The sequence below is a fragment of the Oncorhynchus kisutch genome, unplaced genomic scaffold (genome assembly GCF_002021735.2).
Source record: "Oncorhynchus kisutch isolate 150728-3 unplaced genomic scaffold, Okis_V2 Okis07a-Okis12b_hom, whole genome shotgun sequence".
Classification (NCBI taxonomy): Eukaryota; Metazoa; Chordata; class Actinopteri; order Salmoniformes; family Salmonidae; genus Oncorhynchus; species Oncorhynchus kisutch.
Window position 1 is genome coordinate 12320349 of NW_022261984.1, and position 12500 is coordinate 12332848.

Sequence of the window (12500 nt, forward strand, 5' to 3'; positions counted from 1 at the left end):
CCACCTTCCTGTTCAAGTGAGCACAGCACAACATGTAACCATGAAGAAGGGATACTATGTAATGTTGTTGGGTCTGTAACCATGAAGAGGGAATACTATGTAATGTTGTTGGGTCTATAACCATGAAAGGGGATACTATGTAATGTTGTTGGGTCTAACCATGAAGAGGGGATACTATATAATGATGTTAGGTCTGGAACCATGAAAAGGGGATACTATACAGTGCCTGTTAGATACAGACCCAACAACATTATATTATAGTATCCTCTCCTTGTAACCATTGTTGACAGGGACAGTCTCTTCTCTACAGGGACGCCGATGGCATTACCCATATGGTTGATGAGGATCTCCTTATATTGCAAATGTACGGCCTATTACTAGACGTCTGCAAGTATTTTTAAAATAGGCCGACGGACTCAGGTCGTGCCCCAGGGTCACGCCCTGACCTAAAACACCATAGAGAACCCAGAGGACTCTTTAGGGTCAGGGCGTGACAACTATATAAGTCAAAGAAGGACTGCCATGCCACGTTCCTGTTCAAGTGAGCACAGCACAACATGTAACCACGAAGAGGATATACTATATGATGTTGTTGGGTCTGTAACCATGAAGAGGGGATACTATATAATGTTGTTGGGTCTGGAACCATGAAGAGGGGATACTATGTAGTGTCGGTTAGTTAAAGTCCCAACAATATTATATTATAGTATCCTCTCAGGTCATGCCCCTGGGCCAGATCTTCCGGGAAGTCATCAAATAAAATCTCTTGGACATTTGGTTTCCGTTTTATAAAAGTGACATTTTATTAATTATTCTGCTGTTCTGGAAAATTCCACCAGATGGCAACTGGCTGCTTATTGCAAATGGACGAAACATCAGGAAACGGACGGCCAATTGTCCTAAACGGAAAAGACTTCGAGAATATATTTTCGATTTTCAAATTTTGACCTTTGGGTCTTGATTTTGTGACCATTTGCCATATGAAAATCTACAGAAAATCTACACCATTAATCCAGAGAGATTGAAGTGACATGGATTTTGCAAACCTGAAACACAGGAAATAGATGGCTGAAAAGCAGATTCTCAGGTGGGCGGGTTATGTGCATTGGTGCTTTTCAATGTGTGTTTGTGTGTGTATGTGTGTATGTATGTATGTATGTATGTATGTATGTGTGTGTGTGTGTGTTTGTAAAACACATATAGTGTCACGCCCTGATCTGTTTCACTTTGTCCTTGGGCTCTCATAGTAATTATTGCGTAATAGACAGAGGTAGCTATTTTTCTTCCTGGTCTTACTGAAAATACAGCTGTCCCGGTTGATATATTATCAAATAGATATTTGAAAAACACCTTGAGGATTGATTATAAACAATGTTTGCCATGTTTTTGTCGATATTATGGAGCTAATTTGGAATATTTTTCGCCGTTGTCGTGACCACAATTTCCCGTCGAATTCTCAGCCAAACGTGAAGAACTAACGGAGTTATTACGGCTACAAGAGTAATATTTTTTTTAAAAAGGAACATTTGCTGTCTAACTGGGAGTCTCGTGAGTGAAAACATCCGAAGCTCATCAAAGGTAAACGATTTAATTGGATTGCTTTTCTGATTTTCGTGACCAGGTTGTCTGCTGCTAGCTAGGCATAATGCTATGCTAGGCTATCGATACACTTACACAAATGCTTGTCTTGCTTTGGCTGCATAATTTCAAAATCTGAGATGACAGGGTGATTAACAGAAGGCTAAGCTGTGTTTCAATATATTTCACTTGTGATTTCATGAATATGAATATTTTCGAGTAATATTCTTTGTCCGTTGCGTTATGCTAATTAGTGTCAGCTGATGACAATTCTCCCGGATCCGGGAGAGGGAGTTCAAAGAGTTAACTGATATATAGTACATCTTAAAGTGTCAGAGATTATATGATACAACAGAGAGAACAGTCCTTCTAGACTCCATATTAGATCAACTATTATACAGTAGAGAACAGTCCTTCTAGACTCCATGTTAGATCAACTATTATACAGTAGAGAACAGTCCTTCTAGACTCCATGTTAGATCAACTATTATACAGTAGAGAACAGTCCTTCTAGACTCCATGTTAGATCAACTATTATACAGTAGAGAACAGTCATTCTAGACTCCATTTTAGATCAACGATTATACAGTAGAGAACAGTCCTTCTAGACTCCATATTAGATCAACTATTATACAGTAGAGAACAGTCCTTCTAGACTCCATGTTAGATCAACTATTATACAGTAGAGAACAGTCCTTCTAGACTCCATGTTAGATCTACTATTATACAGTAGAGAACAGTCATTCTAGACTCCATTTTAGATCAACGATTATACAGTAGAGAACAGTTCTTCTAGACTCCATATTAGATCAACTATTATACAGTAGAGAACAGTCCTTCTAGACTTCATGTTAGATCTACTATTATACAGTAGAGAACAGTCCTTCCAGACTCCATGTTAGATCAACTATTATATAAGAGTATGACATTTTCTCTCTGTTTATCCACTCGTATGTTTAGAATAATGCTGCTTTTCTAATATCCAACTTGGTTGGGTTCATGCGAGTAACTGATTGACTGTACATGGGAGGAATCAACACTCTCACTGTCACGTTCTGACCTTAGTTCCTTTGTTTTTGTCTTTGTTTTAGTATGGTCAGGGCGTGAGTTGGGGTGGGCAGTCTGTTTGTTTTTCTATGTTGGTTTTTGGTTCTCAATCAGAGGCAGCTGTCAATTGTTGTCCCTGATTGAGAATCATACTTAGGTAGCCTGGGGTTCAATTTTGGATTGTGGGTGTTTGTTTCCGTGTGAGTGTTTGGGCCACACGGTACTGTTTCGGTTTTGTAAATTCACGTCATCATTTATTGTTTTGATTCAGTGTTCAGAGCTTTCTTTAATTAAAATCATCATGAACACTTACCTTTGGTCCTCCGATCTTTCTTACTACTCCTCCTCAGAAGAGGAGGACGACATCCCTTACACTCACTGTACAAGCTTTTTCCCAGTACACCCAGAACATTGCTCTGGGAACCAAAAGGAGTATCTCAGTTTCAAGTTAAGAAGCCTGGTGTGGTATCAGTCAGTCTCAGTTTGGGAAGAGTTAAGAAAAATATTTAGCAAGTAGACTAAACTAAAAAAAGTAATAATAATAAACATGAACATCAGGATTGTATTGAGTCAGTGAACCTCTGTGACTGTGATAATAAAGATAGATTTCCTTTGAATTTGAGTCCTAAGTGGTGAATTTCCTCAACAACAGACAGAACAGTCCTTCTCTTATCAAGTCATTGTATTGTTATTGCATATAGTTTTATTATAATGTATTCTACATTTGTCTTGTTATATATTGTATGTTCTTGACAAGGTAAATGAATAAGCAGAAAATATTTTACGATATACAGTACTTAGCATAATCCTATTTAGCAGTTCAGAGAGTACCGAGGATGAATCCTATTTCTCACAGATCCATCTGTATTGATAGGAACAGTCATAGTCCCACCAAGCTCCTGTGTCTGATGACCAGGAGTAGAAATACACACAGTTCTCTGCTCCACCACCATTAGGCTCTCCACTGTTCCAATACCTGTAGGAGAAATAACACATAGAATCAGGCTGTCCACTGTTCCAATACCTGTAGAAGAAACAACACAGAATCAGGCTGTCCACTGTTCCAATACCTGTAGAAGAAACAACACAGAATCAGGCTGTCCACTGGTCCAATACCTGTAGAAGAAACAACACATAGAATCAGGCTGTCCACTGTTCCAATACCTGTAGGAGAAACAACACATAGAATCAGGCTGTCCACTGTTCCAATACCTGTAGGAGAAACAACATATAGAATCAGGCTCTCCACTGTTTCAATACCTGTAGGAGAAACAACACATAGAATCAGGCTGTCCACTGTTCCAATACCTGTAGAAGAAACAACACAGAATCAGACTGTCACTGTTCCAATACCTGTAGAAGAAACAACACATAGAATCATATATATATATAACATATAGAAACAGTCTGTCCATTCTGAACCTAACTATCCAGACAGTAATGTCATAATGACACAGAATTAATTAATGTCTTACTTTGTGGTCAGTGGTGTGTCGTCCACCCATTTCCAGGTCCCCTCAGTAACAGAGTCAGTCAGACCAATCCAGACATAGTTCTTTACCCCGCATAACCAATTGACAAATGTCTGTAGATGTGGAAGAGATTCAACATTGTTAATACCTGCCATTTATACTCGCTGTCTCGCTCGCTCCCTCTGTCTCTCTCTCTCTGTCTCTAAATTCATTTCAATTCAATTTAAGAGCTTTATTGGCATGGGAAACATATGTTAACAAGCAAGCAAGTGAACTAGATAATAAACAAAAGTGAAATAAACAATAGAAATGTTACAACAGTTCCAAGACAATAAAGATACTTCAGATATTATGAGCAAGTAGAAAAGGGAAAATGAATAAACATAATTATGTTTTCATATATATATATATATGTTTTTTATGATGTTGTTTGTTCACTTGTTGCCATGTTCTTGTAGCAACAGGTCACACATCTTGCTGCAGTGCGGAGGGTTTGAGCCGTGGGAGATGGGAGGGTCTGAGCCGGGGGTGGTGGGGGAGGGTCTGAGCCGTGGGAGATGGGAGGGTCTAAGCCGGGGGTGGTGGGGGAGGGTTTGAGCCGTGGGAGATGGGAGGGTCTAAGCCGGGGGAGTGGGGGAGGGTCTGAGCCGTGGGAGATGGGAGAGTGCACTGGTATTTCACTCAATATATCCAAGAGTATTTCAAAATAGGTTTTGTTTTTTTTCTAATTCTTTGTGGATCTGTGTAATCTGAGGGAAATATGTGTCTCTAATATGGTCAATACATTTGGGCAGGAGGTTAGGAAGTGCAGCTCAGTTTCCACATTATTTTGTGGGCAGTGTGCACATAGCCTGTCTTCTTTTGAGAGCCATGTCTGCCTACGGCGGCCTTTCTCAATAGCAAGGCTATTCTCACTGAGTCTGTACAAAGTCTGTACATAGTCAAAGCTTTCCTTAAGTTTGGTCAGTCACAGTGGTCAGGTATTCTGCCACCGTGTACTCTCTGTTTAGGGCCAAATAGCATTCTAGATTTTTTGTTATTTCTTTCCAATGTGTCAAGTAATTATAATTTAGTTCTCTCATGATTTCGTTAGGTTTAATTGTGTTGCTGTCCTGAGGCTCTGTGGGGTCTGTTTGTGAACAGAGCCCCGGGACCAGCTTGCATTGGGGACTCTTCTCCAGGTTAATCTCTCTGTAGGTGATGACTTTGTTATGGAAGGTTTGGGAATCGCTTCCTTTTAGGTGGTTGTAGAATGTAACGACTCTTTTCTGGATATTGATAATTAGTGGGTATTAGCCTAATTCTGTTCTGCATGCATTATTTGGTGTTTTACGTTGTACACAGAGGATATTGTTTGAAGAATTCTGCATTCTTCTTAGTCTCAATTTGATGTTTGTCCCATTTTGTGATGTCTTGGTTGGTGAGCGGCAACCTCACCAGACCTCACAACCATAAAGTGCAATAACTGGATAACAGATTCAAATATTTTTTGACAGATCCTAATGGGTGTGTCCATTTTATGTTCCTTTTGATGGCCCTTCTTGCCTTGTCTCTCAGATCGTTCACAGCTTTGTGGAAGTTACCTGTGTCGCTGATGTCTAGACCGAGGTAAGTATCGTTTTTTGTGTGCTCTAGGGCAACAGTGTCTAGATGGAATTTGTATTTGAGGTCCTGGCGACTGGACCTTTTTTGGAACACCATTATTTTTGTCTTACTGAGATTTACTGTCAGGACCCAGGTCTGACAAAATCTGGCAAGAAGATCTAGGTGTTGCTGTAGGCCCTCCTCGGTTGGTGACAGAAGCACCAGATCATCAGCAAACATTTGACTTCAGATTCTAGGATGGTGAAGACCGGGGCTGCAGACTGCTCTAGTGCCCTCACCAATTCTTTGATATATATGAAGAGGGAGGGTATTAAGCTGCATCCCTGTCTCTCTCTCTCTCGCTACCACACACACACACACACACGCACACACACACACACACACCTGATCGTCTTCGCTCTTGATGACCACCAGGTGTGCTCCTCTATCTCTGCAGTCCTGTCTGCTCTCCTCCCAGGATTTTTCCTCAGTAGAGACGTAGTAACAACTGCTACCAAGCTTCTTCCATCCTCGAGGACACACTATAAGTTGAACATTTCCTGCTTTAGTCACTTTAATACAACAATTAATTAAGTATCAAGCAAACACTCAATGAAGACAGGAACTAACTAAATGGACAGTTTGGAAGTCGTAGTTTGTTTCTCACATTTTCATTTAATGTCATTTGAATTGCCTGTTTGTAAGTGACATGTGAACTGATACAGAGACTGTCAAACAGAACAGTCATGAGACAATTTGACTCACCTTTCTCAACTATAGACTGTTTCAGACGTTCTGTCTCTTTCTGTAGCTGGTCTCTCTCTTTGGTCAGGGTGTTGTAACTGGTCTGTAGCTGGTCTCTCTCTTTGGTCAGGGTGTTGTAACTGGTCTGTAGCTGGTCTCTCTCTTTGGTCAGGTTGTTTCCGCTGGACTGTACCTGGTCTCTCTCTTTGGTCAGGGTGTTGGAACTGGTCAATTGGTTTCTCTCTGCGAAACAATACGACCAATGAACAAGGTAACAGTGAAATATGGTTTACCTTCTGAATGGAATTGACTGGAATGTAAATGTAATTTATCCCTGATCATTACACCACTGATGATGAAGAATGTTTGAGTGAGAACATATCAAACTCACGGTAGAGAAACAGGCCTATGATCCCAGCCAGTAGGAGAACACACAGCAGTCCCAGACACATTGCAGCAGCTCCAGAGTATCTCTTCCACCACTGACAAGACACTGAAGCACAAATTATTACCATAAAAACTTGCTGTATTTGTTTCTAATTTTGTGTCCATTTGCTGTTTGAATCACTGAGGGAAATACACAAGATTGACAAGGGACAGAACACCAGAACTGAGTTCCAGAACCTCACGTATTCTACTGCTTGACTTCCAGAACCTCTAACAGAATATTGGCTTATTGAGTTCAGGCACCCAAAATGATTGCCGGCACCTATTTCATTCTAAATCATACTTAATTTGTTATTTGCTTCGTAAACAACAGACTTTTCTAACAATGCAGAGTTAAAGATACAACATTGAAAATAGTGACACAATAAATAAATACACAGTGAATAAACAAAGAAGAATAACAAGTCAAAATAACATTGCATTTGGAAAGTTTTCAAACCTCTTGTCTATTTTTGACTTTTGACTTTTGACTTCTTATGAAATCATATTGCAAATGGACAAAACATATGCCTTATGCGCAAGTTACAAAAATAAAAATTATGACAATAAATAGATAAAATATGATAATAAAATTGGACAAAAGTATATTCATACAGTTCTTACACATGTGTAATTGACAAAAAAAATCAAAATAATTTCGAAAAACGGTCCAGAAAGCACTTTTTTGGGGGGGTGATACGTTTTTGAAAAAAAAATCGCTTTTTCAAAATGTTGCTTTTGGATGTTGACTTGTGTTGCATTTTGCAATATGAAAAACCACGGTGGAGCGCGCTCGCAACCTGTTGGATTTGGAAAGTGTTACACCTGGCATTTGCCATATGGCATTTGCAATCAACTTTGAACGAAACAACGCCGTGTATGTGTATGGTTTGTCCAGTGTCAATGACTTTCTATTAATTTTTGTCCATTTCAGGGGGGTTACATGACTACAGAGAAAGTGGAAAGTTTTCCTCTTGAACTTTTTTACATTTTGTTACGTTACAGACTTATTCTAAAAGGGATTCAATTGTTTTTTCCCTGATCCATAAAAATTATCTTCATCAATCTACACACAGAGCCTTTCTGGTACAATGTTCACTAGTATTCGAGCAACAGCCCAACTCTTATGCTAGTGAACGGGTCAAGATTTCCTTCCTGACTGGGTGCCTCCGTGCAGCTCGGCTCGTCTCTCTCCAGAGGAGAGGCAGCGGTGAATCAGCACTAGAACCTGCCTATACTGGGGCCAGGTTGGTCACTTTGTCTCCACTTGTTCCCTGGGGGAGTTACGTACGGACCCCACCAAGACATGGCAGTCACAGAGTGGCCTACGCCCTCTAACCTGAAGCAGATATAGCATTTCCTGGGGTTTGCCAATTTTTACAGACGTTTCATCCTCAACTACAGCCGTCTGGCAGCACCTGTCACGACTCTCACCTCCCCCTCCACTCCGTTCCACTGGACCCCTCAACTACAGTCGTCTGGCAGCACCTCTCACCACTCTCACCTCCCCCTCACTCCGTTCCACTGGACCCCTCAACTACAGTCGTCTGGCAGCACCTGTCACCACTCTCACCTCCCCCTCCACTCCGTTCCATTGGACCCCTCAACTATATATATATATATATAAAATAAAAATCTGAAATGTCTTTATTCAATAAGTCTTTAACCTAAATAAGCTCATGAATCATTTGCTTAACATGTTACATAATAAGTTGCAATGAATCCCATTGTGTGCAATTATAGTGATTAACCCTCTAGAGTCTAAGCCGGGGGTGGTGGGGGAGGGTCTGAGCCGTGGGAGATGGGAGGGTCTAAGCCGGGGGAGTGGGGGAGGGTCTGAGCCGTGGGAGATGGGGGAGGGTCTAAGCCGGGGGAGATGGGAGGGTCTAAGCCGGGGGTGTTGTGGGATGGTCTGAGCCGTGGGAGATGGGAGGGTCTGAGCCGGGGGTGGTGGGGGAGGGTTTAAGCCGGGGTTGTTGGGGGAGGGTCTGAGCTGTGGAGATGGGAGGGTCTAAGCCGGGGGTGGTGGGGGAGGGTCTGAGCCGTGGGAGATGGGAGGGTCTAAGCCGGGGGTGGTGTGGGAGGGTCTAAGCCGGGGGTGGTGGGGGAGGGTCTGAGCCGTGGGAGATGGGAGGGTCTAAGCCGGGGGTGGTGGGGGAGGGTCTAAGCCGGGGGTGGTGGGGGAGGGTCTGAGCCATGGGAGATGGAGGGTCTAAGCCGGGGGTGGTGGGAGGGTCTGAGCCGGGGGTGGTGGGGGAGGGTCTGAGCCGTGGGAGATGGGAGGGTCTAAGCCGGGGGTGGTGGGGGAGGGTCTAAGCCGGGGGTGGTGGGGGAGGGTCTGAGCCATGGGAGATGGAGGGTCTAAGCCGGGGGTGGTGGGAGGGTCTGAGCCGGGGGTGGTGGGGGAGGGTCTACGCCGGGGGTGGTGGGGGAGGGTCTAAGCCGGGGGTGGTGGGAGGGTCTAAGCTGGGGGTGGTGGGGGAGGGTCTGAGCCGGGGGTGGTGGGGGAGGGTCTGAGCCGGGTGTGGTGGGGGAGGGTCTGAGCCGGGGGTGGTGGGGGAGGGTCTGAGCCGTGGGAGATGGGAGGGTCTAAGCCGGGGGTGGTGGGGGAGGGTTTGAGCCATGGGAGATGGGAGGGTCTAAGCCGGGGGAGTGGGGGAGGGTCTGAGCCGTGGGAGATGGAAGAGTCTAAGCTGGGGGTGGTGGGGGAGGGTTTGAGCTTTGGGAGATGGGAGGGTCTAAGCCGTGGGAGATGGGAGGGTCTAAGCCGGGGGTGGTGGGGGAGGGTCTGAGCCGTGGGAGATGGGAGGGTCTAAGCCGGGGGTGGTGGGGGAGGGTCTGAGCCGTGGGAGATGGGAGGGTCTAAGCCGGGGGTGGTGGGGGAGGGTTTGAGCCGTGGGAGATGGGAGGGTCTAAGCCGGGGTCGGTGGGGGAGGGTCTAAGCCGGGGGAGTGGGGGAGGGTCTAAGCCGGGGGAGTGGCGGAGGGTTTGAGCCGTGGGAGATGGAAGGGTCTAAGCCGGGGGTGGTGGGGGAGGGTCTGAGCCGGGGGTGGTGGGGGGGTCTAAGCCGGGGGAGTGGAGGAGGGTCTGAGCCGTGGGAGATGGGAGGGTCTAAGCCGGGGGTGGTGGGGGAGGGTCTGAGCTTTGGGAGATGGGAGGGTCTAAGCCGGGGGTGGTGGGGGAGGGTCTGAGCCGTGGGAGATGGGAGGGTCTAAGCCGGGGGTGGTGGGGGAGGGTTTGAGCCGTGGGAGATGGGAGGGTCTAAGCCGGGGGTGGTGGGGGAGGGTCTGAGCCGTGGGAGATGGGAGGGTCTAAGCCGAGGGAGAGTGGGGGAGGGTCTGAGCCGTGGGAGATGGGAGGGTCTAAGCCGGGGGTGGTGGGGGAGGGTCTAAGCCGGGGGAGTGAGGGAGGGTCTAAGCCGGGGGAGTGGCGGAGGGTCTGAGCCGTGAGAGATGGGAGGGTCTAAGCCAGGGGTGGTGTGGGAGGGTCTGAGCCGGGGGTGGTGGGGGAGGGTCTAAGCCGGGGGTGGTGGGGGAGGGTCTGAGCCGGGGTGGTGGGGGAGGGTCTGAGCCGGGGTGGTGGGAGGGTCTAAGCCGGGGTGGTGGGGGAGGGTCTGAGCCGGGGTGTTGGGAGGGTCTAAGCCGGGGGTGGTGGGGGAGGGTCTGAGCCAGGGGTGGTGGGGGAGGGTCTGAGCTGGGGTGTTGGGAGGGTCTAAGCCGGGGGTGGTGGGGGAGGGTCTGAGCCAGGGGTGGTGGGGGAGGGTCTGAGCCGTGGGAGATGGGAGGGTTTGAGCCGTGGGAGATGGGAGGGTCTAAGCCGGGGGTGGTGGGGGAGGGTCTGAGCCGTGAGAGATGGGAGGGTTTGAGCCGTGGGAGATGGGAGGGTCTAAGCCGGGGTGGTGGGGGAGGGTCTAAGCCGGGGGAGTGAGGGAGGGTCTAAGCCGGGGGAGTGGCGGAGGGTCTGAGCCGTGAGAGATGGGAGGGTCTAAGCCAGGGGTGGTGTGGGAGGGTCTGAGCCGGGGGTGGTGGGGGAGGGTCTAAGCCGGGGGTTGTGAGGGAGGGTCTGAGCCGGGGGTGGTGGGGGAGGGTCTGAGCCGGGGGTGGTGGGGGAGGGTCTGAGCCGGGGGTGGTGGGGGAGGGTCTGAGCCGGGGGTGGTGGGAGGGTCTGAGCCGGGGGTGGTGGGAGGGTCTGAGCCGGGGATGGTGGGGGAGGGTCTGAGCCGGGGGTGGTGTGGGAGGGTCTGAGCCGGGGGTGGTGGGGGAGGGTCTGAGCCGGGGGTGGTGGGGGAGGGTCTGAGCCGGGGGTGGTGGAACAACACTACGTGGAACAACAGATTGTCATTACTGCTATTAGCCGATAGAAACACATTGAATAACAGATAGTCATTACTGCTATTAGCCAATAGAAACACATTGAATAACAGATAGTCCTTACTGCTATTAGCCAATAGAAACACATTGAATAACAGATAGTCATTACTGCTATTAGCCAATAGAAACACATTGAATTTCAGATTCACTACGTGGAACAACAGATTGTCATTACTGCTATTAGCCAATAGAAACACATTGAATAACAGATTCACTAGATCGTCATTACTGCTCTTAGCCAATAGAAACATATGGAACAACAGATCGTCCCCAGAAATATCAGAAGGAAGTTTGTTCTGAAGTGCCTGTCCTCTATCTGAGAGGTACTAGAAAGATCAGGAAACATTTTATACATTTTTTGCATGTATTTATCCCCTTATATTAGGCAATAAATTATCTCCATATATACGTCCACTAAATATATATATATATATATACTTCCATTAACTTTTTTTTTTGTGGTACTGGGGACCTTCAGAGTCGTGTGAGGCTTGTGGACGTCCTAAATGGAGAACCCATCACGTTTGTGAGAGTCTCATCTTTCAATAAAGCATAATAGTTTGTAGATCATAATAGTTCGGACGCTACGTAAGATTTTTTTTGAAAAGACCGATGTTCAGGATGTCTCATGGTCTGACAAACATCCTTCTAGCTCTGCCACCTTCCAACACAGATGCGGAAGGGTGATATCTGAGGATGGATCAACATTGTAGTTACTCCACAATACTAACCTACCTGACAGACTGAAAAGGTAGCTTGCACAGAAAAAATATATTCCAAAACATGTATCCTGTTAGCAACAAGGCACTAAAGTAATACTGCAACAAATGTGGCGAAGCAATTCACTTTTTGTACTGAGGGAGGCAATTCAACACGACACATCACTGAGTACTTCTCTCAATATTGTTTTGAAGACACTATGTTTTGGTGGCTGCATCATGTTATCAGTATGCTTGTAATTTTTAAGGACTGGGGAGTTTTTCAGGATAAAATAAAATCCTAGAATTGAGCTAAGCACAGGAAATATCCTAGAAGAAAACCTGTTTCAGTCTGCTTTCCACCAGACAACCTACAACACAAGGCCACATCTACACTGGAGTTTGCAAAGTTACAGTTGTGATTGAAATCTGCTTGCAAACCTATTGTAAGACAAATTCAAAATGGTTGCCAACCAATGATCCACAACCAATTTGACAGAGCTTGAAGAATTTTGAAAATAATAAATGGGCAAATATTGTACAATCCAGGTGTACAAAGATCTTAGAGACTTACCCAGAGA

At 46.0% G+C, this 12500-nt stretch overlaps 1 protein-coding gene across 3 annotated transcripts in view; it reads right to left on the bottom strand.

Moving 5' to 3' along the window:
• LOC109887429 (CD209 antigen-like protein E) overlaps positions 1-12500 on the bottom strand; it is a 34034-nt gene that overhangs the window by 20883 nt on the left and 651 nt on the right. The window contains exons 2-7 of one of the 3 annotated variants that reach the window (XR_004206929.1): positions 6817-6918; positions 6447-6668; positions 6087-6223; positions 4101-4210; positions 3650-3933; positions 3298-3601 (exon numbers count right to left, since the gene is read on the bottom strand). The exons of 1 other annotated variant lie outside the window; for it this stretch is intronic. Coding sequence is in view for 1 of the 2 variants with exons in the window: in XM_031814823.1 (XP_031670683.1) it covers positions 3469-3601; positions 4101-4210; positions 6087-6223; positions 6447-6668; positions 6817-6918 (704 nt within the window). In the remaining variant the exon portion in view is untranslated. Of the gene's footprint in view, positions 1-3297; positions 3602-3649; positions 3934-4100; positions 4211-6086; positions 6224-6446; positions 6669-6816; positions 6919-12500 lie in introns of those variants that run through there. One more of the 3 variants, XM_031814823.1, reaches the window with a different exon arrangement.